We start from the raw sequence: 26,277 nt of genomic DNA, 5'->3' as shown, positions 1-26,277 counted from the left end.
TTCTAATTTTCATTGATTTATTTGCTTTCAGCCTTAATTCAATTTTAGAAAATAATTTAAGTTAATAACAACACTGAGATGCACACTCCTTTCTTGCACAGTAAACAGGAATGCATACATTCAATATTTATTCATTAATTAAGTATAATTTTTTGTCCAAGACAAACCATTCAAAAGACATCCATCAAAGTTTGCATACATACATTTTAATTGAAATATTGACAATTAAATAGAACAACCAAATAAAAAGACCCAAGGAAAGACCACGATTTGAAGGGTTGAGATAAAACAAAAGAGACAATAATATATTTTAAAACCGGACAGTTCTGTTAACAATATTTCATCACACTATAACTAAACCGTTATGTCAGAGCATTGAATGCGTGTTCACAATGGAGAGAGTGATAAATAGTAAATATTATTTATAATACAAAGCAAGATTCTCATCTTAAAGAAGCTTGCATTGCATGATAAATCTGGATGTTGATACTCCTGCTCATCTGTAATGTGCTATATTTAATCACAGACATAAATATCATTATATAATCACCAAATCGATCTGATTAAACATGTTAGTAAAAGTAACCGTTGGATTCATGGAGTTCATTTATGTCAAAAACTGGAATTCAGGCCAAATATTAGTGAAATTACCAATTACGTTATTGCTATTTCATCATGAATAGAGAACACAGATTTGACACTTTTGGAGACAAAAAAATAAAATAAAGGGAAAACATCACTTGGGATAAGTTTCCAGGCTTCATACAGTATAGGTTGATCTATTTTTGCAGTGCCAAATCTTTATAAAAAGTGTAGAAATTTTGGTCCAGAGACCTTATAACTGGCAAGCTCTGTGATTTGATGTGTTCTTGGCGAATAAAGAGGCACAATCACACCCACACATACAGTTTTAACACTCTTAAACACACATTATACAGTATATCATATCAATATAACTTCAATATAGGCTTGTTGGGCCCTTGAAAAGGGATTTTTTTTTTTCGGTCTGAAAACAGCACCATCAGAAAAGGCACATTCCACTAACTCATCTGCCCAAAGGATGAATCTTCACCTCAACAAAGTCAGGAAAATAAAGTCAAGAAGCAAATCCTCTAGGCTTGAAGAAAACAGTTTATCACTCATCTATTCAGACACCAATAACATGACGAGATCAAGAGGACCAGTAGCCTACAGGCTTTTTCAAATGTGCTTGTGTGTGAATTGCCATGCTAAATAGAAATATTTGAGGCGGTACCTTCATGTTTACGTCGATAAAAGCAATGAAGAATAAAAAGAGGACTGAAGGTTCATCCCTTTGTGAACAACATCATTTCTGTCATAAATACCGTAGGACGATGCAGAGACACTCACAAACGACTTTTGAAAAAATACGAGACGAACCTAATAGTCTATTGCATATTAGCCATTTTTTTTATATTAGTCACTATCATGATTAACATCACTATTTTCATCTTTTGCTAAATATTTCATAGACTTTGTTAGCAAAAATAATTGATGTGCATTATGCAGTTACGTTATTTTAAAAATATACAAATACACTTCTCTGAATTAAAAACGCTTCAAGGAATCCGCCGTCCAGCTTTAAGCCAAGGGGTGGAGAGTGTCGTGTCACAGTTGTAGTGCGAGGGGCACTTTAAGCCAAACCCACTAACTAGAATAGCACCACCCCTATGCAATGCCCCACCTACTTTTTATTTTTTATTCGCAGTTTATTCCGTGGCAACTTCGAAAGGCTGTATAAGCTGCCATAAAGCCAAACATTCATATGGGTGCAGGTTCTACTGATCACTCCCCTTTTTCAAGTAAGTTCAAATGCTGGTAGCGGCAGAGAAGTAACAGTTCTCAGCACATTGAAACAAAAGAAAAAGAGCACCGAAGCAAGAGCATGTTTTTGTTTTTTTGACAAAACAGACCTAAATTCCAGTTTACTCGCTAAAACAGACATTTTGTAAGAACAAGTATGCGTGTATGAGTATTTTTGTATAGAAAAATGAGTGAACTAACCAAATATCACAAATACCAAACAAGGCTCTAAAGTCCTGGTGAAACACTCCATGACAAGTGTTCACACTAAAGATTAGTGTGGTTAACATCCCCCGAATTACAGCACCACACCTCTTAGCACCTCGGGCGTTTCGCCAAATCTGAGACTATACAGATTTTTAAGTGCAGCAATATATTTGTCAGTCATTTCTCAGAACCTCTCTTTCTCTCTCTCTCTCTCCACATATAAAAGCAGATGTAATTTATTATCATGTAAAATAGCAGCTAGACTGGTCAAGACGTATTTGTGGGTATAGGGCAAAAAGACTACAGTGCCATTCACATTAAAGGCGATGTGAAAGTGTGCCAGAGGCCACAGAGTTAACAAATATAACCCTCCACCTGCCCTGCTACAATCCAAATGCCTTTACTCAATACTCCCTGCCACCCCTGTTTTCGGAGGCACATTGGTTTGGTCTGTGTGGAATGCAAGATGAATACACAGAGACTTTGAAAAAGCAGGGACTTTGAAGAAAAGAGATCCAAATAAACAGAGCTTTAAAGTTCAAACGAAAGTTTAAAAAGTATGATTGAAAATTCAGAGCAAATGTTTGAAAATTCAAAACAAATGTTTGAACATTCAGAACAAATGTTTGAAAACTCAAAAGAAAGTTCAAAAAGCTTTTGAAAGTTCAAACTAATGTTTGAAAATTCAAAAAGCTTTTGAAAGTTCAAACAAATGTTTGAAAATTCAAAAAGAAAGTTCAAAAAGCCTTTGAAAGTTCAAACAAATGTTTGAAAATTCAGAACAAATGTTTGAAAATTCAAACGAAGGTTCAAAAAGCTTTTGAAAGTTCAAAAAAAATGTTTGAAAATTCAAAAAGAAAGTTCAAACAAATGTTTGAAAATTCAGAACAAATGTTTGAAAATTCAAAACAAATGTTTGAAAATTCAAAAGAAGGTTCAAAAAGCTTTTGAAAGTTCAAACAAATGTTTGAAAATTCAGAACAAATGTTTGAAAACTCAAAACATATGTTTGAAAATTCAGAACAAATGTTTGAAAATTCAGAACAAATATTTTAAAATTCAAAAGAAAGTTCAAAATGCTTTTTAAAGTTCAAACAAATGTTTGAAAATTCAAAACAAATGTTTGAAAATTCAAAAGAAAGTTCAAAAAGCTCTTGAAAGTTCAAACAGATGTTTGAAAATCCAAAAGACAGTTTGAAAGTTTGAAAGAAAGAAAATGACCCGGGACTTTTAGTCAGTTCAACGATTCAAATTGCCCTTAACAACAAAATGACCTTAATAACAAGTTTCAATAGCTAAATATCTGTCCAACCGTATATACACGCCACTTACTTTAAATATAGATTTAACTAAAACGTACCCCAATAGAATTGCATTTTAGGGATATTTCCTATAAAACAGGCACTTTGTCTCATTTGACTTTTAACATGAAAGGTCTGCCCAAGATCTTAACAGCAAACTGAACCTTTTCCATTCAACATATCAATAAGAGTAACCATCCCCGCTGCAAACTCAATCCAGCATTCCAGCCATAAAACACATCATTCATTTCAATAAAACCTGCCAAATCCATGGCGTCCGAGTTCACTTACACAACGCCACATACAACAAAAACATTTTTAAAATGAAAGCAGTCACTCATAAGGTACTGTTTGCATTGTATATGAAAGTCTACGACAGAGCCGTCAATAATTGGCTTATTGCACTAAAAGGCTTATGGGACAGTTTTTTTTGTCAAAGTTCACAGGGCTAAAATGCTCAATTAAGAAACTGATAAGTTAAATAGATAATTTACAGATGCACTATTGCACTATATTGACAATGCAAGTTAAAAGCAACATTATAAATAAGCTCAAAGAACAAATGAGAATGAATGAAATGTCCAATAATAATGGATAACAGGCCTCTGAGTTGCCTTGGGTGGAATTATATGTGCACACACATCCATCGAGTGTGTTACGGTCATGCTCTGACTGATTCGAACAATTGCGTTGTAAGCGCACACAAACCGAACGAGGCACAAAGCGTTCAACGCACATACAATAACATATGGTTAACTACGTGGAAACTTTTTTACCGACTCTTGAGTTTCAAAGTTCAAAGTTCCTCTTTTGGTGATTCTGCAGCCCTTAGCTAATCTGTCACCTCTGCTTAATGAGCGAGCCGACAGGAAAGACGGCAGGAACCGCAAGGAGCTCAATTTTCCAGGCAGTGCATGGGCCAGAAAGTTAATGTATCACAGAAGTATAAAGAATCATTTGAAAGAAGGAAGAAAAGTGGTGTCTCCAATGTTCAAAAAGCGGAATAAGACATGGACACATGGTAAATGAGACGTAAAGGAACAAATGTGGATGTCCGACAGGTTGGAACAAAATGGAATGACATTTCAGTTGTCGTTTTTGCAGATTACAGATTTTTTTTTTTCTGGAAAAACATGACTTACTAGTAAGAGTAACTCGTGAAATATCAAGCCTGGTCACAGATTAGCGCAATAAATGTCCAGAGGAACAGTGGAGGACCTACAGCAAGATGTCATTGCAAACTATTAGCAAAACCTTACACTGCCCTCTAGTGGCATTCCACCAAAATCCTTCACCAAACCTAATAAAATACTAATCCTAAACCAAAGGTGTTCAAACACACTTACTCTGAACCTGAAGATATTGATGTTCAGCTTCATGTGTGTTTGATTAGTTGTGAAACTAAACTTTGTAGGAGATCTCGGCATAAGCAGGGCTAATCACTCCTGTCCTAAAGAAATAACACTGCCTCATTCGCTGATCTAGCATGATTTGATCGAGCCGACCTTTAAGCTTGGTTTTGTGACCTAAGCAGGCAAAATGAAAAGTTAAACAGATCTACAAATCTAATAAATAATGGTATAGCTGCGATCTACATATTAAAAACAATCAGTAAGCGAAGGCAATTGGAAAGATTGGCTGTTTTTCTATTGCATTCCTCTTGTAAGTTCGGTTACATTTGGTTCTCTTTAGCAGCCTGTGATTGGGAGAAGCCTTCCTCCTCTAAGTGCATGATGAATGGTGATTGACAGGTCTGTGGAGGCGGGGCTAAGCAAAGTACATGGTCCTCAGAGTGTCGTGATGGATCTGCACAGCTTTGGCCAGGGCCTGAGGATCTCGGCCGTTACTCTGACCCGACACATGGCTGCCTTCCGCGCTGTGAAAGAGGAGAAAGCAATGAGCAGACGCCAACATTTACACTATGAAATCATACATTTTCCCTGACATCCCAAGGAGATGAAGGTACACTACTATTGCTGCATAGAAACCTGTGACTGAATGAATGCGACAACTTCCTGAATTCAAACCAAGACTTTGAATCATTGAAATGATGGATATTTTGGCTCACTTTAACAAAGGAGCGCCTATGGCAAGCAAGAATATGCAAAGCCTATTCAAATCAAAGTGATTGACAGCTTCTAAAAGCCTTTCATTTAAACAAATTGAATTTCTACTTCTATGTACATAGACATCATCAACTCACCTGTCATGCTCTTTATCCACTAAATGGTAACGGGCTCTAAAGGCCACCAGGTGGGCATAGTAGGCTGGTGCAGGGATGGAGACGGAGCGGGTACAGCGCACGTATGTGTGGCACAGCTGGTAGGTCAAGAGCTGGAACTCATCGGCTGTAAAGCAGTTGTCGTCCCATAGCACGTGGTAGTGTGAGGGTCGGCTTGTACCCTGGGTAAACGTGGAATTTAATGCAATTTACTCAATTCTTCCAATTTGTGTAATTGTGAATTCAATTAATCAGTCGTGGCTTTGTGTGTTCATACCTGTATTCCAGCATGACTGCACAGATAAAAGTCAAATTCATAAGGATGGGTGATATCAGTGTCCACTGTGGTTCCTGCTGGAATGTTACCACTGCGGCCCACCTTTGAAAACAAATAAACGAATATTACGAAAAAGTGTGTGTGCGTGTTGCAAAAGTGACATCGTTTTTAAGAGAACTCTCTCATATTCACCCTCTCAGTACGGTCAGCGCAGAAGAGACGAGTGTGGTGACGTTTCTGTACGACGATGTAGGTGATTCCCGGTTGATAGTCCTTCTCAAGGCTGATACAAGCTTCACGTATGGCCAGCAACTCATAGTACAGCACCTAGAAGGCAAGATGTTGAAATGGCTTTAGGGCTGTCGGTGAGTGTGAACTCTGATTGGATGTCTAGTTAAGTGAACGAGTCAGTGCTCGAGAATTAAAGCGAAAGTGATGAAAGAGAGCAAGGAAGTCAATGATATGTCTAATGATATGTTATCCTACCCGAGCATTCCAAAAAGCGACTAGCAGGTGCTGCTTTTTTACGTTTCATATGTCTGAGTAAATCTCGGATATCTTTGTTTCGGTTCCTCTTTTTGAGTGACTAAAATAGACTGCAATCGGCTGTAGTCTGTGCTGTGTGCTCACGCGGATCTTTTTGGCCTTGACACAGCCGACGAGAAACGACAACCCATGATTTACTCACCCTCAAGCCCTGCTATGTATATATGACTTTCTTCTTTCAGATTCTAGCTTCCGGCCAAACACAGTCTACTTGCGCCTAAAGTGCAACTCATGACATTGGAAGTAGCGTAGTGCGTCAATCCGATTGTTCGTTCGCTGGAAGCTAGTTCCTTAGCTAATTTTACTTTATAAAGTTGGATATTTTTCATACAAAAACTCATCGTTTCACTTCAGAAGGCCTTTATTAACCACCTGGAGACGTGTCAATGAACTTTATTGAGCTTGAACTGTTGGTTGCAATACACTGCCATTAATCAAGCTTGGAAGATCCATGATTTTTTTATATAACTCCAATTGAATTCGTCTGAAAGAAGAAAGTCATATACACCTAGGATGGCTTGAGGGGGAGTAAATCATAGGCTAATTTTCATTTTAAAATGAACCACTCCTTTAAGACCTGAATAAATGAAAATGAATACTGTTCATAAGACAGAGAGTGTAACTGGAGTGCCTCACCTGTCTGAACTGTCCCTCAGACACGCCGTCCCTGTAGAAGATGATTCTGGTGGGTTTGTAGTGGGTGGACTTGTAGAACTGGATGAGCAGCTCTCGCACCATGGACGCCAGGTCCTGAATCACTTCCTGTCTGGGCCTCTGGACACGGACTGTAGCACAGTACCTGCTGGGGTGAGCGTCCATGCTACCCACCACCTGTTCAGCAACAAATTTGTAGTGAGGAGAAGGAGAAAAATAGCAGTATTTCTTTAGTCACCATGAAATAATTTGTATTGCAGTGTTTATTATTATTAAACTTATTATTATAAATTATTATTTATTAAATTATTATTATTATTATTATTATGAATTATTATTATTACAATAAATGATTTATCCGTGCACATCATTTTTTTATTTATTTATGTGCCCTCGTAATCTTTTATTAAAATAATTTCCCTCCCTTTTGCTTTGTTCTCTAATCTCTTCTCTAATGACAGGACAACCTGTCATTCACATGAACCAAATCAAGTCCCGCTCTACATTTGTTCTTGTTCGAGAAGCCATTTCACTCAACTTTTGTACTTTGATTTCAGACTTTAAAATATCCATTCATATATATGGACACAGAAATATCTGTTCAACAATTTCCAGGTCCCTTATTATTATATGATTTGAGATGTGTATGATGTAGTGCTGTCAAACAATTAAAAAAAATTAAATCGCACATTTTCTTTAATTAATCACGATTAATCGAAGGCCAACATTCAAGTTGTTAATATATTTTTATATTATCCAAATTTCACATTTAAACTCCAAATCAATGTAGAAAGAAATCAATGTGGTCATTATAATGTAACACTTGCCAAAGGATGATTTGTAAAAAACTGATTATGCATTAATTGCATTAAATATTTTTAACGTGTTAAATTGAAAAAATAAATAAATAAATTATCGCATACACGAACGAGTTAATTTTGATTGCACTAGTATGATGTGATGACATTGTAAAGTGTCTTATGTATATGTGGTCGGTCTTTCTCACAGCTGCAATGGAGGGTTTCTTTCCATCTCCTGCGGGCGGATGAGTGACATCAGCTCCCAGAAAAATGACGGGCTGCTGGAAAACAGACGGGCTAAAAAACAAACAATATAAATGCACACAAACAAGATGTTTAGTACATTTAAGGAAAGCATGTCCAAACAAGAGAATTAAGTTTTCAGTGAAATGAATGGAGTGACTTAATTCACTTTTGATTTCTCTTACCGCTGATGGGGTACCAATATGTTGTTGATGCCGCCAAGTTTGACATTGATCTTGAGACACAGGTTGGAGAGGGTCTGAGGGGAGGTCTTCACTACATTCTTCACCTGAACGCATTGAGTTGCCATTCCCAGAAGTGTGTCTCCAACGCGTTTCACTTCCGCTGGAGAACGAGAGCACAGACTTGAGTGCAACAGCCAGCAACTCAAAGAATATATCATGGGAAAATAAACACCAAATTTAAATCATTTAATTTGACAAAAACAAGATGGTGGCGAGTATGACTGACGTGTTACAAGTTCCAAACCAGTTTGGAAGTTTTTCGCGTTGGAGGTAAAACTGTATATAGTTTACTACTTGTACTTTAATGTGTTCACTGTGTATATTGTAATTTGTATACATGGTTAACTGCACGTGTGTATTTACCATATACTTCTCATCCATACTTCTAAAAATATGTTGACTAAAATATGTTGAACTGTTGCACACATCTGGGTGTCAATTATACAAACAACACATTTTTTGTGTATAATCCTGTATAATACTTCATTACAATATATAATTACATATTTCACATATACATATTATTACACATATACACTACCATTCAAATGTCTGGGGCCATTAATTTTTTCATTAAAATAAAATTGATACTTTCATTCCACAAAGATGCATTAAATTGATCAAAATTTCCAATTCAAATAAATGCTTTCTATTCATTATATAATCCTGAAAAAAATTAATCATGGCTTCAACAAAAATATTAAGCAGCACAACTGTTTTCAAAATTAAGAATAATAATAAGAAATGTTTCTTGAGCACCAAATCAGGATCATGTGACAATGAAGACTAGATTAATGGCTGCTGAAAACTCAACTTTTCCATCACAGTAAAAAAAAAAGTAACAATTTTTTTTTTGCAACCAGAAATTTTAAATATTTGCTGTAAACAGGGCTTTATACTAACACCCGCCAAATGCGGTGGATTTCATGTGTGGTGGGCCTATATAAAGTTGTAATCCTGTTGCCTTAATTGTGGATTTTTTATTAGAAAAAATTATTTATTCTTTGCTCATCATTTCTATTGCAGATAATTGTTCTACTCTGTATTACAGTATTTACTGATGTAAAAAAGTATTATTTTATGTGTTTATCTTAATAGATAACATGTTTTCAAAAAAGGACCTTTACAACCTTATCAGAGCTAATGCTAATATTAGTCAATTTTAGCATGTTTTAAGCCCCATTGTCAACTTAAATTATATAAAACGTAATTTTCCAACAACAAAAATGTGGCTAGTTAAAGTGCTGTGTGGCAAGTAATTTTGGAAAATCACTAGCCACATTGGCTAATGGCTAGTGAGCAAAAAAGTTAATGTCAAGCACTGGCTGTAAATATTTTTTTTTTTTACTAACACCCCTTAAATAATGGCGCAAATGCATAGTTGAATCAGAGGTTGGATATTGATTCACAGTAAAAAGGCAAAATTCAAAGAAATATTCATGCCGTCTTTAGGAAGTTGATGACGAAATAAAAAGCACATTAAAAAGGGCCTGCATCTGTCCATCCATATATAGTTACCATAGACAGGAGTTTTCCCAGGCAGTATGACAATGATGAGTTGTAGGCCGGCGTACGTGTTTTTCAGGTGACGGAACATGGGCTCCACATTATCTGCTCCCTGAGCGTATTTGCAGAAACATGGCTGGCCTTGGATGGGCATCCCTGCATCCTTAGAGATCTTCCGCAGCTGGTCTGTAAAGCCCCTGCAAAAAAAAAAAAAGCAGACAAAAGAGAGATGCTTTAGTGTTTTGGTTTTAATTCCAATTATTGCTTTGTTAATGACCAAAAGATGGAGAAAGCTTTACTTGAGAACTTCCTCTCTGCATTGTCTCTGAGTGGCAAAGCAAGCAATGGCCCACATCTTGATCTCCACACCAGTGTGAAACTGCTTGCCTCTCATGTCCCACACGCCATGGCTTGGGGTGGCTACTGTACGATTCTGTAACGCATGTATACAAAGGTTGTCTTAATTTACTGAGATTAAACAGTGTACAAACTCTATAGGAGTACTATAGGATATAATTATTTGGATTAACTTTACAGTATATAATGATATAAACGCTGGCAAACTTTGGGATCTTAAAGTGATAGATCACCTCAAGTTGTTCCAAACCTGTATGAATTTCTTCAATGGTGCTCATCAAGTGTTAGGTTACTCATATTCTTTTGTCTTTTAGCAGAAGAAAGAATTTTACACAGGTTTGGAACAATTTGAGGGTGAGTAAATGATGAACTATCCCTTTAAAGCAAATCTGCTAAATGTTGGTTTAGACTGAAAAATATTGAAAAATATTTTTAGTACATACAAAGTTATATCCACAAGTTTCCGAGGGGCGCTCCTGTAAAAAATAAAGTGGGTGAAACTTCCGGTGACGCGGCGGAAGTAGCATTCCAATGGTATTTTGTGTGTTAGTTAGCGAAGAGGCTAGCTGTTTCTCGGAGAATTATTTTACTATTGAAAGACGCAAATCTTTATGAGAGATGTCGTTACGGAGCTCAGGGACAACATGTGCTGTTCGCGGTTGTATGTATAACCGGACTAAACTAATTTAGTGGCTTAAACGGGATTGTTTTGAACATAAGCTGAAAACGAAATCACAGTGATTCTGCCAGAGCCCGTCTCTGATCCTGCCAACGACCGTAGTTTCCATCGCCTCCCAAAAGACGACGAATCTTCCTGTGTACATTTGTTTAAATTCTTAATATTCTATAAACTCTATCAGCATGTGATTGGCTGTTCGCTACTGATGTTACTCCTAAACTCAGGATCTGTTGACAGAATACCAAATGTGCCAGTTAATGTATTCAAGCAGCACATTCATTTATAATTTTGAATAAACTCTAAAGCACAATGACTAAGTGTGTATTTTTTATTTTAATTGTTTGTCAGCTCACACAACTGTCTGTCACCATGCCTTGATGAGTATTGATTATTAATAATGTTATTATAATACTCCCAATCAACTACTGCGGAGGGTAAAGGTACTGTTATTTCACCCTTTTGAATTTCGTTGAGGTTGTGTTCCCACATCGTTAGCTAGTTTGGATCGCTATAACTTGAATGACTGTCGACTGTTGAATGAACGAGTGTCAAGCATGTCAAATCGCGCTTTGTTTACTTCCAACCGGAAGTCGCGCCCACTTTTGACGCAAGGCCTCATGGGGCGTAGGAAACTTGTGGATAGTTCAAGCTCAAAGAAGTAATGATCGTTTACTCAGAATCTTGAATTTCCTTCTATGGAACAGAAAGTAATTTTTAAAAGGCATGTCAAACACAAAAAAGGCCAAAATAACATCATAAAAAGTCTATACAACAATATTCTAAGTCTTGCTTGACAGCAGAATTTGTTATTTTGTGTTCCACAACAGAAATGTTGAGGATAAGTTACATAAAACCATTCAAAATCATACATTCAATGCTATATTAACATTCCTATAAATAGCTACACATATTCACAATATTTACACTAAATCACACATAACACACAATAAAATCACACATAAAAAATGAGAAAATAATTAGTATTTTCCAAATGCAAAAGAAAAATGTGTAAACAGAACAAGCAAGCAATTGAACATGAGCAACAAACCTCATTGCATTGAAAACAACAGACAGAGAAACTAAAGGCTCGTTCACACCAAAGACGATAACGATAAAGATGTAGTTCTAAAAATCGCTCAAAATATAAAGGAATAGAGTCTACACAACTATAAAAATAACACCACAAATTGTTGGAATCAATTTGAATGATAAAAACATTGACAGCCAATTAGAATCCATTCTGCTTTAAAGAGCTTGAGCATTTCAAGCAGAACAATGTATCTGAATAGGTAAAGAGAACGATATCATCCACTGGTGTGGATGCTAATATAGTTAATGTTATTGGTGTGCACGGCGATTAACTCTCCTTCAAAATTAGCATACACATTAATTATAATGTTAAATCTAGACACAAACCATGGCAAGTTTCTAGCCTTCTACTCAAACACAAACAAACATACGGCGCATGAGTGAAAGGGGACGGGTACCATAAAGTGTTCAGAGCTCACCCTGCCGCCGTACTGCAGCATGGGGGCGGGCAGGACGCGACCCGTCACCTCCTCCATCTCGTCCCGCACACGGAACTGGAACTCCTGCACGAAGGGGTCCGAGTTGTAGTTGGCACTGCGCACCTATGGTTTGAGCAAAAGATTTATACATGAGAATCGGGCCTTGTGACGGTGTTGGTTTTCCGCCACTGAGGATCTTAGATCATTGAGACTAGCAGAGATGTTGTGGAGTCTGTTTTCTTTATTGTGTTAGTGTTGAACTCACCAGTCTGCTGATCTCCTCTTGTCTGTCCGGTGCCGAGCGGGCCGTGGCTTTGATCATGGTGGAGGTTTGGTTGTCAGTTAATTTCTTAATGCAGCGCTGGCCTGCCACAATGTTGCACACCTGAGTGATGAAGAGGATGGCCAATATGGTCACCATTAAAAAGGATCAAGACATCTAAAATCTTCTAAAGGTGCCGTTAAAGGGATAGTTCACTTTGAAATCAATTTTTGATATGTTTTAGCTTACCTCAAGGGCATCCAAGGTGTAGGTGTCTTTGTTTTCGCAATATGTTCAATTTTGATATTTTTAGGTCAAACCGTTCAGAAAAGAACAGTCAGTCATATAATGCAGGTCTATGGTCACCACCTCAAAGAGCATGCACAGAGAAGTCCAAATAAACATGATTTAATGACTTAAGTGATTTAAGTGCACATTGATGGCCTAAGACACGAAATGAGCGGTTTGTGTAAAAAAAAAAAAACTAAGGGTATTTATATAGTTTTTACCTTGTGTAACCACATCTGAGGGCACGGGGGCTTTGTGGCTGTGGTTACAAGAGGTAAAAATGATATAAATACTGTTAATTTTCTAACACAAAACGCTTGTTTCGTGTCTTAGGCCATCAATGTGCACTTAAATTTACGAGTCATTAATTCATATTTAATTTGGACTTCTCTGTGCATGCTCTTTGAGGTGGTGACCATAGACATGCATTATATGACTGACAGACAAGAACGGTTTGACTTAAAAATATAAAAAAATTAAACTAGTGTGAAAACAAAGACAGCTACATCTTGGATGTCCTTGAGGTAAGCTAAAACATATCAAAAATTAATTTCAAAGTGAACTATCCCTTTAAGTGTCTAAAAATTATGCTTCAAAAATCCACAAATCAGGGAAGAGATGGCGACTGCCATATGAATGTGTGGAAGGAAATGGTTCCTGCTAACATACAATAAGTTATCAAATCTCTTGACTCTTACCTCCAAAGGCAGGTACGTGTGTTTCTGCTCCTGCCCCACTTGCAGACAGGGCAGATGGGGGTACTTGAGCTGTAAGTTGTACTTTTCCCTGAAATATTGTGCAACTGTTCTCTCTACAGTCTGTCCATTTTCCAGCTGTAGAGGAAACCTGACAAAGTAAAAGAAAAAAATAATGAAGCACTGGAAAGATTAACTAAACAGAATTGAAAGAATTCTGAGACAGTTTCTAAAGTGTTCGCTCTTCGGAAGTCAAATATTTCCTGTAGTGACAGTACAGACTTATTGACATGTCTGCTTACAGAGACCCAACCTCACATTATCATAAGACAGATGAACGAAGCTGCATATACTCTTACGTCTGGTGGCTGGCCGGCCGTCGAGTAACATTACACACCCTGTACTTCCTCCGCATGGTGCCACAGTGGGTGACCTCCACCTTTAGACCTGATGAGAGGAGAAGATCAAATTTACACCACTATACAGAGACAACTGGGCAGTTTACAGCTCAGCATAAGACTGATATAGGTCTAAGTCAGAGTAGAGTAGTGGGTTTTCACTATTAAATCCACTACAGTGAATATCATGTATAAATCCAAGTTCCAAAATGTAATTTAGGCAAAAATCTAAAGGAACAATTTGCAAATAAAGCAGCATTTCTTTCCCATGTATCCAAGAGAACAAAACTGGCAATTACACATCTTTGTATTTCAACTCAACGTTTTTATGTTATCCCGAAATGTGCATTAAAATATGTCAATGGAAACCAGCTACTGATTAATCACATTTTTAAAAAAATCTGCATTTATCTAATGTAAAAAACAACAACAGTAGTATCAGTAATATTGTGAAATATTGTTACAATATATACAATAAATTATAAATTTTATTTTAAAATGTAATTTATTCCTGTGATGGCTGAGCCGATTTTCAACATCACTACTCCAGTGTCACATTATCCTGTAGAAATTATTCAAATTTGCTGCTCAAGAAACCATTTCACTATTAATGTTGAAAACCTTTTAACAAGTTAAAAAGCATAGCATGTATTTGAAATAGATTTTGTTTTTGTAACAATGTAAAAGTCTTTACTGTCAAAGGTTCAGAAAGTATTTTGTTCCATTGACCTGGATTTGCTAATTAGCACAGTTTTTCAGCCAGGAGATATAACTAATTAGTGAAATTAGTGAATTCATGGGTGGAATAAACATATGGCAGGACTTTTACTTTCTGACCCCTGGACTTTACACCTCTGCTGTCAATTTTGACCAATGTAATGCATCCTTGCTGAATAAAAGTATTAATTAAAAATCATAATGACCCTAAACTTTTAAAATGGTATAGAGGGAATGCATTGACGTCACTTTCCCACCAGAACAACCCATTCCAGACTGACTGAGTGGCAAAAGATCTGCTGCGTGACTGGATTTAATAGGGGAAACTGCGAAAATGCGACTAAAACGAACAATTTTATCAATTAAACTAAATGTTGGACTCAATATAGTGTTCCTTACAACTTACTAAAGATCCAGTGATCCATGGATATTGGCATGCAGCCAGGAATCATGTTGCCTGACATTTATGTTTGCCTGAATTCGACACCGGGGAAATAAAAGCAATATAGACCTAAACATAAAGCAAATTTGCCTGTTTACGCTTCATATAAATACAATATAGGTAGGTCTAAATCCGGGTGACCACTTATATCAGTGTTATATATAGCCTATATCATCATATCGTCCAGCCCTAAAACTTTATAGTTTTTTTTTGGTCAGTGTTTATTAAAAAACATCCAATAATGAAGAATATGCAATGATTAATATTTAATTGATGAGTTGTTGTATAACAACACAAAATATATGGGTATGGTTTTACACCTAAATTCAGAAGAGACACAAAATGATAACTGCAAATCCAGCTTTAGCTGACTGGAGTCCAGTTGTTTCTGTGAATTGCAGCGATCCATTTGCTCCTCTTTCTATAGCAGTCAGTAAATATATAGCTCCAATTTTTTGTCAAATCTAGTTGTACAGTCAATCGCAAAGCTCTTTCGCACTTTATATGTGTTGTGTTTGTTTTTCGAGGCATTCAAGCTCAGTCTTTTTGCCACTCACTGCAAGTAACTGCATGCACTCCGGCCGACGGTGACGTCACGGGCATACCGTCTATTGCCTTCACGCTATACATATCATGAACTTCCCGGGTAATCAAACCTACATAATGACCCATAGTCAAATCATTAACATTAGAGTGCAATGCTAACAATGTGAGAGCTACTATAATTCATAATAGAGTTCTGACAATGGCTTTAGCGGATCAGTCAACATACGACAAAGAAAACTCTAGAACTTGCCACCATGTTCACACAAACCTTTGATCTCTTTGGTGAATTTGACTCTGTGGGAATCCGTAAGAGGACGAGGCTGCTCATCAATGTTGTGGATATCCAGAACCTCACACATAAACTGAATCACAGGTTGAGCTTTGTAGAAAGCCGTGGCAGACACTATGGGGAAAATAAAACTCGGTCAACGTTACATCAACAGTTAATTAAATAATTCATTTGAAGGTTGAATCCACCCAAAATACACTGCAAACGCTGTAATGCTATTGAAAGTGGCAATGCTTTCTGCTTGTTGGACCAATGACAGATAGGGGAAAACGTTTTTATTCGAAAACTGTTAATGGCACATAAATTACATACTTAACATTGCTGAGAGACGGTGATTAATTTATCTTTTTAATCTTTAATAACCACATCCAGATCATGTAACTGGATAAATCAAGCAAAAGTGTGTTTTTATAATCTTCTCTGACTTACCATCAATGTTCAACATCATTTTCCACATAGCTGGCCGCACAGATTGGTGGAAACCAAACCACACCTCCCTCCCCCCACCCAGCGGGTGATCATAGCCCTCGGGGGAGGAGAAAAAAGACCGTCCCACTGGGGTGTACCTGAAGCCAGAGAAGACAAATAACACAGATGTTACCTGCAGAACAAACATGTGCACTCCAAAATGATCCTTATCTAACTGCTACACACTGATCCTTAAGAAAACACTCGTCTCATTTGACTAGGTATGCATTGCATCGCTGAAGACATAAGCACTTTGTTTCTAATTGTATTAAAAGCCCTGTAAGAGTACTCATGGGGAACTCTTACCTCATAGAGGGCAGATGGCGCAGAACAACATCTACAGCGTGTATGGGATTGGTGCTGATTGGCTTATCCAGCTCCAGTGGATCAGACGTGCTTCGCCCAGTGAGGACCTCATGCAGCATGTGCCAGCTGACCAGTGACACGAATTTAATGGAGACCTTGAACAGCCTGTCCTTCCCACCTTCACCTGGCAAGGTCACATCCAGGTCCACCTACAGATATTTCACAAATTTGCATTGATATTTTATCCAGCCATACAGGATATAGTCATGAAAACCTTCAAAAGTATGAGATGTTCCTTTAAATTGTAAAAAAAAAAGTGTGAAAATACACAAGTCTTCATTAGGGTTGCTAACGGTTAATTGACGATTGATTAATTGTCAATAAAAATGTAATTAATAAAACTTATCGATGTTAATCGATAAAACTATGGTGGATTAAGCATTAATCATTAGAGTGCATAGTTTTGAGGTGCGTGTGGTGCAGCTCGTGCACAAAACAAGTGCAGCAGACACACAAGACACACAAAACTAAAACGAGCACGCATGTTGTATTTAAATATTCAAAGGCCTGGTTTCACAGACAGGGTTTAGATTAAGCCAGGATTAGGCCTTAGTTACATTAAATGGTTCACCCAAAAATGAAAATTCTGTCATTAATTACTCACCCTCATGTTGTTCCAAACCCATAAGACCTCCGTTCATCTTTGGACCACAAATAAAAGGAGTAATTAAAGGAGTAGTTCACTTTTGAAAAACTTTTGCTGACAATTTACTCACCCCCATGTCATCCATGATGTCCATGTCTTTCTTTCTTCAGTCAAAAAGAAATTAAGGTTTTTGATGAAAACATTCCAGCATAATGCACTTTAATGGGACCCAAAAGGTTCAAGGTCCAAAAGACACTTTCAGTACAAACTGCAAACTGTTCAAGAGCTTTAAACGATTCCAGACGATGAATAAGGGTCTTATCAAGCGAAACGATCGCTCATTTAAAAAAAAATAATAATAAAGTTTAAGTTTTATAAGCTCAAATGCTCGCCTTGCTCTGTACTGCAATGCATGTTCGTGACTCTCCTGTTTGAACTCGTTCATCAAAATGAACAAATCTTTTTCTGAGTCATTGAATGAACCAAATGACTCGGAAAAAGATTCGTTCATTTAGATGCAAGGCGAGCATTTGAGCTTATAAAACTTAAACTTTGTTATTTTTTTTTTAAATGAGCGATCGTGTCGCTTGATAAGACCCTTATTCATCGTCTGGAATCGTTTAAAGCCTTTTGAACAGTTTGCAGTTTGCACTGAAAGTGTCTTTTGGACCTTGAACCATTTGGTTCTCACTGAAGTGCATTATATGGAGAAAAATGCTGGAATGTTTTCATCAAAAACCTTAATTTCTTTTCGACTGAAGAAAGAAAGACATGGACATCTTGGATGACATGGGGGTGAGTAAATTATCAGCAAAAGTTTTTTTCAAAAGTGAACTACTCCTTTAATGACAGAATTTTCATTTTTTGGGTGAACTAACCCTTTAAGACATTCAAGTAGCTTTTATAAACATTAGGGGAAAAAACTACACTATGTCTGATAAGAGGAATATCATAATGAACACACAATTTAATCAAGACGCAAGTTATTTCCCACCAACCCTGGTATCTATTTATGGGGCCATTTATGTGTCTTACCCCCCCGGAGGCCACTGGTAACGGCTGGGCGGTGTAGAGGCTTTTCTTGCCATCATAGACTGGTCTTCTGTCTCCAAAAATTGTCACCTTGAAGTGCTGAACCATGGTATCCACCACCTCCCTAGAAGACATTACAGAAATAAAACCAGTTTTTAATTTGACTGTATACTGATTAATTCACGAGTCTCTTAATTGTAAATATGCTGTTTGTAAAATAAATAAGTGTTGAAAACAATGTATATCAAATAATATATTCTCAGTATTTGGCACCTGTTAACACGCCGTGGACACTTTTCTGGATTGATGTCCACCTCGTACAGGTAGACGTCCATCTTGGGGATGTCCACCTGGAAGCAGTTGGCCAGCAGCTTGATGGGCTTCCCCATGGTGCCATAGCCTGGCCTCCGAGGAACGGAGAACAGGGGCGCAGCCCCAACGGCTCCTGTCAAGAAAATCACAGGGGATTTCCATCAATACGAGTTCTCAAAACTTATTAGATTACTAAGAGTTTCAACATCGGTTATTACCACTGACATAAAAGTGAAAACCTAAACAAGCTCCCACAAAAAATTATGTGTAAAAGCATGTAACTGATACCATCAAGAAATTCAAGCCACAACCTTTGTATGGACCTACAAGTGTTATTTCTTATCTGTCATCATTGACATTTCATGGAAATGAATTAATATCCAATTAATAATAGCGCAGCAATCACCCACTCGTTTCTTGACATTGACGTTCAAAAGAGGGGGTGGTATCGGAGTTATTATTCTAAACGCCTACTCATTGGAAACAACACTCAGCATTCTCACACCACACACACACACTACAGATTACAAACACATTTTTCTATACCATTAGACCTGCAGAACAAATAAATTCACAGTCGGCTAAGATTTCCAAAAAATCGACCTTTACAGATATTTATCAAATAGAACACATTTTTTGAAAGCAAACGTGTAAATTTTTTCGTTTTTTTTTTTTAAAAACCTGCTGCGGTTTTTAATCCACACATGAAACAATTAACACTAATTTGGCAGAATCAGCATTTGTAATCAAATGATGAGATGGAAATAAAATAATTGCCATTAGTGTGTGACTTGACTGCACTCACACACACTCATAAAAATTGTTTTCATGTTTCATGGGGACATTCCATAAATATAATGATTTTTATACTGTACAAACTATATTCAATCCCCCTACACTAACTTTACCCACCACAGAAAACTTTCTGCATTTTAACATTTCCCAAAAACACCACATTTATACAATCAAATGTAACTGTAACAACAAAATTCAACTTCGAAGGAGGTGGCGAATGTTAAACATAACTTAATCGTAACTTTAATTGTAAAATAAGCATAAACAACAAAATGGTTGGAGCAGCAGCAGCCAACTGTGGCATATTAGCCCCAGACTCTCAGCCCCATCCTGCTTTACACCACAGTAACGTTAATAAAAGTTTAATATATTAGTTCATCCAAAAACTCGAAGTGCCGTTGGATTGCTTTCTATTGGCTGTGAAGGTGAAGACGACAACACCCATGATTCCACATTCATTCACAGCGTTATCAATCTACGGTCGTTTTGAATAAGCGACTTCTAGCGACTAAACTTATATACTGTGCCTTTAACTAAGATAAAAAAACATTTATTTCAAAGTTAGTTAACTGATAAATTTTCGTTAACTAATGAAACTTTAATGACAAGTGATACTGGAAATATATATATATATATATATATATATATATATTCAGTAAATATCTATGGCATGTTTTAGTCCAGATTATAATGTAAATAGCCTACTAAGTTTTTAACTCTTTCCCCACCAGCATTTAAAAAAAGTTGGCTGTGCCCCTCCAGTGTTTTAACAAAACACAGAAAGCTGTAAAAACTTGTCATTGGCGGGGACATCCTTTCTCATAAAAGACGAAATAACTTGTCAATGGCAGGGAAAGAGTTAGGCTAAGTATTTAAGTATTTTTTTGAAAACCATAGCAAAAAAAAAAAAAAAATGGATGGTTGTTTGAAACATTTAAATAGTGTTTAGAAACAGACAGTGCACTCTCCGAGTAGACGCATTTGATTTTACTTCACGCCCGTAAAATAAAGTGTGCTCTATATATAGCATGAATATGGGTAGTATGAAGGAAATTAGGATGTACTACATCCACCATGTAGTTACTATCATGTGACCTGCCAGCGTCAGTTGTGTTGCAACTTGCTTCACTTTCATTCATATATCCCCTTCAATGGCCTCATGGAATAGTAAAGTGTCTGTCCTCTAAATCATCTGTAGACTTTTCGCCTAATGTTTTAGTTAATATTATGTATTCGGACATACAATGCTTTTGGTGTACCGTTTTTCGCACACTACATAGTAGGGAAGTGTTTGATTTCCGATGCAGCGAGAAAGTAGTGCAGCCTGCTTTGTTCACGAGGTTAACAAACGTGGTTTTCGCTGATCCATAAGCGCCATCTACTGTCAGAGAGTGAATGTGAATTTTGATTTAGTGCGTCTTCATTCGTTCCACCATGCTTCTCAACCAAGCTGGGCTTGTTTACGTCAAAGTGTACATTCCTTTTTGATGAAGAATACACGCAGTGATGTACATTTTAATCGAAAATAGGGGTGTCTATGGTTAACCGGTTAACCGATTAACCGTTTAAAATTGCACAACCGAGTGAAAACTTTTTGCTTGGTTAAGTGGCGTCAATACATATTTGTACAAAACTTTTGCGATTTTTTTTTTTCCTGAATGTCGATAAAAAATATTGTGAAATGACGGCGTTTCCATAATACTATGCCTCGTATTATGTCCAAACGGTCAGTGTACTTTTGTGTTCATTCGTTTCCCCTTATTTAATCCGCAGGTCTAATTAGAAAACGAAAAATTAACGGTTGTTGTATTTTTTAAAAACGCAAAGTTGAACACCAAAATGTTCATTTGAACTGGATGGCGCCTTGTATGGCTGACACTGCCGTCGGTGTGTGAATGTGAGGCAAAAAAGTAAAGCGCTTTGATGGCCATAAATGCAGTCCATTTATCATTTAACAATAACGTATATGTTCATTATCGCGATATTTAACTGTATATCGACACGTCTAGTGTCTATCATTAGTTTAGTGTCTATACACGGTACTCGTACGGTCTACTTTTTATGTAGAAGTAGTACCGTTTGACAACCCTAAGTGGGACATTGTGTTGTAACAGTAGGCGAGACTGTGTTACTGCTGTTGAACAGATGCTTTAGAGGGGGGTAAGTTAACAGAACAAAACTGTAACTGAGAGGTGTGGAAGGGGAATTCGACTGCAACCGCTTCTTACACATCCCAGTGTGCCGTTGCCATGCCGGTTGCACTCATGTGGCTTCTTTTCGCCATGGCAACCATGTCTACACTTACAACCAATTAAAGGAAAAACAGCTGTTTCTATATATAGGCACAGGACCAATTGATCTCAAAGGTCACGCATCAACGATTGTGCACAAATCTGACCATGAAAGAGTTGATTGTACTGTTCACAGTCTTTTTCTCACTTTAGTTGAAATCCCTGAGAGTGTGTGCTAAATATAGGAGTTTCTTGACGACACAGACTAAGAGGAACTGCATGTTTGACAGTGATGTGGTAACACATTCAGCTGAGTTTGACAGCCTATTGTGTTGCTTGGAGTGTAACACTCACTTTACTGGCAAATGGGGGACTGGCACATTTACAACAGGGGTTTCACTCATTCCGAGAATGAGACATCTCCTTTCTCATCATTTAATTGCTCAAAGCTAGTCAAGCAAAAAAAAAAATTAAAGTTGTCTGTTACTGTTCAGTCAGACAGTTTTGCACTAGATAGCAAATAAGCTTTTATTAATGACAGACTGACATAGTCGAGGGAACATATTTTATCAGGGGGGTGCTGGGGGTCAGGGCTTGATATTGCAGGGTGGTGGATTTTAAACAACACATACAGAGGGAATGAGCATTCAAATGAACGAGGACAGAGTTACGCGAGAATGCTCAGAATTAAATAAATGTTAAAGGGATAGTTCACTTTGAAATTAATTTTTAAAATGTTTTAGCTTACCTCAAGGGCATCCAAGATGTAGGTGTCTTTGTTTCCACAGTATTTTTAATTTTGATATTTTTCAGTCAAACCGTTAATGTCTATCTATGTCTATACACTGGAGGCTAAGGGGGTCCACCAAAGAGCATGCACAGAGAAGTCAAAATTAAACATGATTTAATGACTCGTAAATGTAAGTACACATTGATGGCCTAAGACACGAAACGAGCGGTTTTTGTGAGAAAACGAACAGTATTTATATCTTTTTACCTTGTGTAATCACAGTGACGTCCAAGTGATCTGAATCAGTTGTGCACTGTCCAACTGAACTGAATCAGTTCAATGTTACGCCGGAAGTGATCGCTTGCGTGTGACGTCACTCAATATTTACACTGAGATTTCGGAAGTTTTACCTAAACATATTTAGATATACCGAAATCGTCTTCCATTGCGGTTTCCTGTATATCTAAATATGTTTAGTGAAAGGTAAAACTTTTGAAATCTCTGTATAAACAAAGAGTGACGTAGACCGAAGCGCCCGTGCCGTCAGATCATTTTGTCATGGCTATGATTACAAGAGGTGAAACGATATAAATAGTGTTCGTTTTCTCACACAAACCGCTCGTTTCGTGTCTTAGGCCATCAATGTGTACTTACATTTATGAGTCATTAAATCATGTTTAATTTTTACTTCTCGGTGCATGCTTTTTTGTGGACCCCCTTAGCCTCCAGTGTATGAGTGATAGACAACAACGGTTTGACTGAAAAATGTCAAAATTGAAAATACTACGGAAACAAAGACTACATCTTGGATGCCCTTGAGGTAAGCTAAAACATATCAAAAATTAATTTCAAAGTGAACTATCCCTTTAAAAACACTGCATATTTGACTACCTGGCAGCACAAAAATCAGCATCTTACCTTATGATATCCAAATGTAATTAGGCGCTCAGGAGTTAGGGGCGGTTCACACAGAAAGCAAAGACTTTCAAAGCTAACACACAAGATGTGTGCAGTGGAAATGGGGAAAAAGAAATGCATATTTTCGAGTGCCGCATTTTTAGAAAGCCGTGTCATGTGTGAGACGCTGCAAAAGTGTGCAATGGTTAAACAAGTCAGTCTAGAATGTTTACAAAGAAAAACAATGGAAAAGTAGCACAGTGGAATGGAAAAAACGTGAACGGCCCATAATCCCAATCAATGCTTTAATCGAGACTTTAATATTTAGTTTTTCACCAATGTCTGCATGAACTTGCATAAGTGTCAAATGAATTCTGTGACATGCTGGTACTCAACTAGAGAAGTCAAGTCACTCACACAAATAGCCATTAATTCATTTCTCAAAGTCATAAGACCATATTCGACAACATATACAAAAACGAAATAATCAAGAGTAATTTTACAAATAAAGCCTTTAAAACTAAAAACATGTTTAAAAACAAAACTTTAATTTAAGTTGTGTCATCTTAAATACCAATGAAGTGAACCAGACTGATATATCCGCCGGGCCAGTTAGGCTACGTTCAGACTGCAGGTAAATGTGGCACCAATTTTCTTTGCTCGTGTGAACAGCACGAAAGACATGGATTCTGAGCTTTTCTATTCTGATTTGGGCCACCTCAACATGCGTCCTAAATCCAGTACAGGTCAGTCGTTTTGCAATGCAACCTCAGTCTGAACAGTCAAATCAGAATTCATGCACAATTCATCATCATTCACCACAATTCTGCGCTCATGAGTCACTTCAAATATTTTACATACCAAAAGTTCTCAAGAAAATTGCGAAAGGTAGTGAGTGATGTGTCAGAACTCATTACTATTACAGTGACAACTCCATGAAAGCAAAACACGAGGGCACGTATCATAATAAATGTTTCAAAATGGGTTTTTTTCACATCCCCGTCAGTTTTTTATTGCCTGTGAATGTATTCCCTGGCTTCAGTGGCAAATCTCGCTTTAAACAAATGAGTAATTGCTTGTTTAATGTGTGATTATTTTCATATGACTGCGTGCTGTGTGACGTCTTTTTATCATAATTTTACAGATGAGGTCAGTCCAGGACCATGTTATGTTCTCACTGGAATCTATCTGATATTAGCCACATTTGTTTATATCATCATCTGATATTGCCCACATGTTGAAGTTAGCTGGTAGCCTGATACATGATTTAATAACATGAATCCTCCTGACCCAGATAAATTTTACCTTTGTTTCTGATCACTCCTCAAGCCCAAGTTGGGCCACTTTGGACAAAGGTATTCGGCGGGACAAAACTCCCAGCCCATTAAGGAAGGCCTAATGAGGCTTGATCAAACCCAAGAAGAGACAGTGAAAATGCGATTGGCCCTGGCACACACTAGCACGCTCAGTGCTCAGTACTTATAGCCGACAGTGGAAACCAACCCGATCTCACGGGAATTCGTACGAATTTTACGAGGTGGCTAATTCGTAACAATTCGTACGACCTCACTCGCACGAATTAGTACGATTTTGCTAAATCGGACATATTTTACGAATTAGCCAATTCGTATGAATTTGTACGAATGACCTACCCCTGACCCCGCCCCTGAACATAACCGTCACGTGACGTGGGTTTAGACAAATCGTACAAATTCGTACGAGTGAGGTCGTATGAATTAGTACGAATTAGCCACTTTTGAATCACTCGTACGAAATGGTCGTGAGATAGCGTAGACCAGTGTTTCCCAACCCTGTTCCTGGCGGCACACCAACACTGCGTGTATTCTTTGTCTCCCTTATCAAACACACCTGATTCAACCCATCAGCTCATAATCAGGTGGGTTAATGAGCTGATGGGTTGAATCGGGTGTGTTTGATTAGGGAGACAAAGAAAACACGCAGTGTTGGTGTGCCGCCAGGAACAGGGTTGGGAAACACTGGCGTAGACAGCTAAGGTGAACAGCTACAAGAAAATCAGATCTGAGCAATCAATCGGAGTTGTGCCCCAAGGCTCGCAGTGTGAACGTATAGCTTTATTCTCAAATATGTCTAAATAAGTAATATTTGGCCATTGTTATATTGTCAGTATTGATTAAAGGAATGGTTAACCCCCAAATTTTAAATTGATCCATGATTTACTCACCCTGAAGTCATCCTAGGTGTATATGACATTCTTCTTTCAGACGTTTGGCGTGCGAACGGCCGTCTGCCAGAAGCTAGTATTTTAGTCGATAAAGTTTTAAATATGGATATTTTTCCTTACAAAAATGCATCGTCTTGGCTTCACTTCACTTCAGAAGGCCTTTATTAACAACCAGAGAGGGGTAGAGCACTTTAATCATAGATGTTGGTGCTTTGATGGACTTCCAAAGACATACACCCATTCACTCCCATTATAAAGCCAAGAGGTTTTTTTTTTTTTTTTTACCCTGATTGTATTCGTCTGTAAGAAGAATGTCATATACACCTAGGATGGCTTCAGTGTGAGTAAATCATGGGCTAATTTCCATCTTTGGGTGAACTATCCCTTTATTGTCCTTAATTGCTAGCTTATTTATACAATTTCTAATTGAAATTTTCAATTTTCAGTGCGTCTTTGTGTAAAATACCTTTAGATTTAGTAATGCAATTTTAAAAATCTTCATACATTGTGTTGACATTTTACAATGACTTGCCAATGACGCTTGACTTTTCTGATTTCATCTTGCACAAGCCAAATTGTTATTTGGTGCCCTTCGCACAGTCAACCAAACGTCAACTATGTTAAAGCACTAACGTTTCTTACAATATTTGTT

At 37.4% G+C, this 26,277-nt stretch overlaps 1 protein-coding gene across 2 annotated transcripts in view; it reads right to left on the bottom strand.

Annotated features, from left to right (window-relative positions):
• Nucleotides 1-184: 184 nt before the first annotated feature.
• The window catches only part of ago3b (argonaute RISC catalytic component 3b), a 28,545-nt gene continuing 2,452 nt past the window's right edge, over nucleotides 185-26,277 (bottom strand). Inside the window, exons 2-19 of one of the 2 annotated variants that reach the window (XM_039678561.2) lie at nucleotides 18,731-18,902; nucleotides 18,461-18,581; nucleotides 16,780-16,988; nucleotides 16,435-16,571; nucleotides 15,985-16,119; nucleotides 13,973-14,060; nucleotides 13,617-13,764; nucleotides 12,634-12,753; nucleotides 12,348-12,491; nucleotides 10,124-10,257; nucleotides 9,837-10,021; nucleotides 8,259-8,418; nucleotides 8,037-8,127; nucleotides 7,013-7,207; nucleotides 6,023-6,157; nucleotides 5,831-5,932; nucleotides 5,536-5,735; nucleotides 185-5,208 (exon numbers count right to left, since the gene is read on the bottom strand). In XM_039678561.2, coding sequence (XP_039534495.1) covers nucleotides 5,100-5,208; nucleotides 5,536-5,735; nucleotides 5,831-5,932; nucleotides 6,023-6,157; nucleotides 7,013-7,207; nucleotides 8,037-8,127; nucleotides 8,259-8,418; nucleotides 9,837-10,021; nucleotides 10,124-10,257; nucleotides 12,348-12,491; nucleotides 12,634-12,753; nucleotides 13,617-13,764; nucleotides 13,973-14,060; nucleotides 15,985-16,119; nucleotides 16,435-16,571; nucleotides 16,780-16,988; nucleotides 18,461-18,581; nucleotides 18,731-18,902 — 2,585 coding nt within the window. In that variant the 3' untranslated portion in view covers nucleotides 185-5,099. The remainder of the gene's footprint in view (nucleotides 5,209-5,535; nucleotides 5,736-5,830; nucleotides 5,933-6,022; nucleotides 6,158-7,012; nucleotides 7,208-8,036; nucleotides 8,128-8,258; nucleotides 8,419-9,836; nucleotides 10,022-10,123; nucleotides 10,258-12,347; nucleotides 12,492-12,633; nucleotides 12,754-13,616; nucleotides 13,765-13,972; nucleotides 14,061-15,984; nucleotides 16,120-16,434; nucleotides 16,572-16,779; nucleotides 16,989-18,460; nucleotides 18,582-18,730; nucleotides 18,903-26,277) is intronic. The other variant, XM_039678562.2, reaches the window with a different exon arrangement.

This window comes from Pimephales promelas, chromosome 18, assembly GCF_988280905.1.
Source record: "Pimephales promelas chromosome 18, fPimPro1.hap1.1, whole genome shotgun sequence".
Classification (NCBI taxonomy): domain Eukaryota; kingdom Metazoa; phylum Chordata; class Actinopteri; order Cypriniformes; family Leuciscidae; genus Pimephales; species Pimephales promelas.
This window is presented reverse-complemented; position numbering and strand designations above follow the sequence as displayed.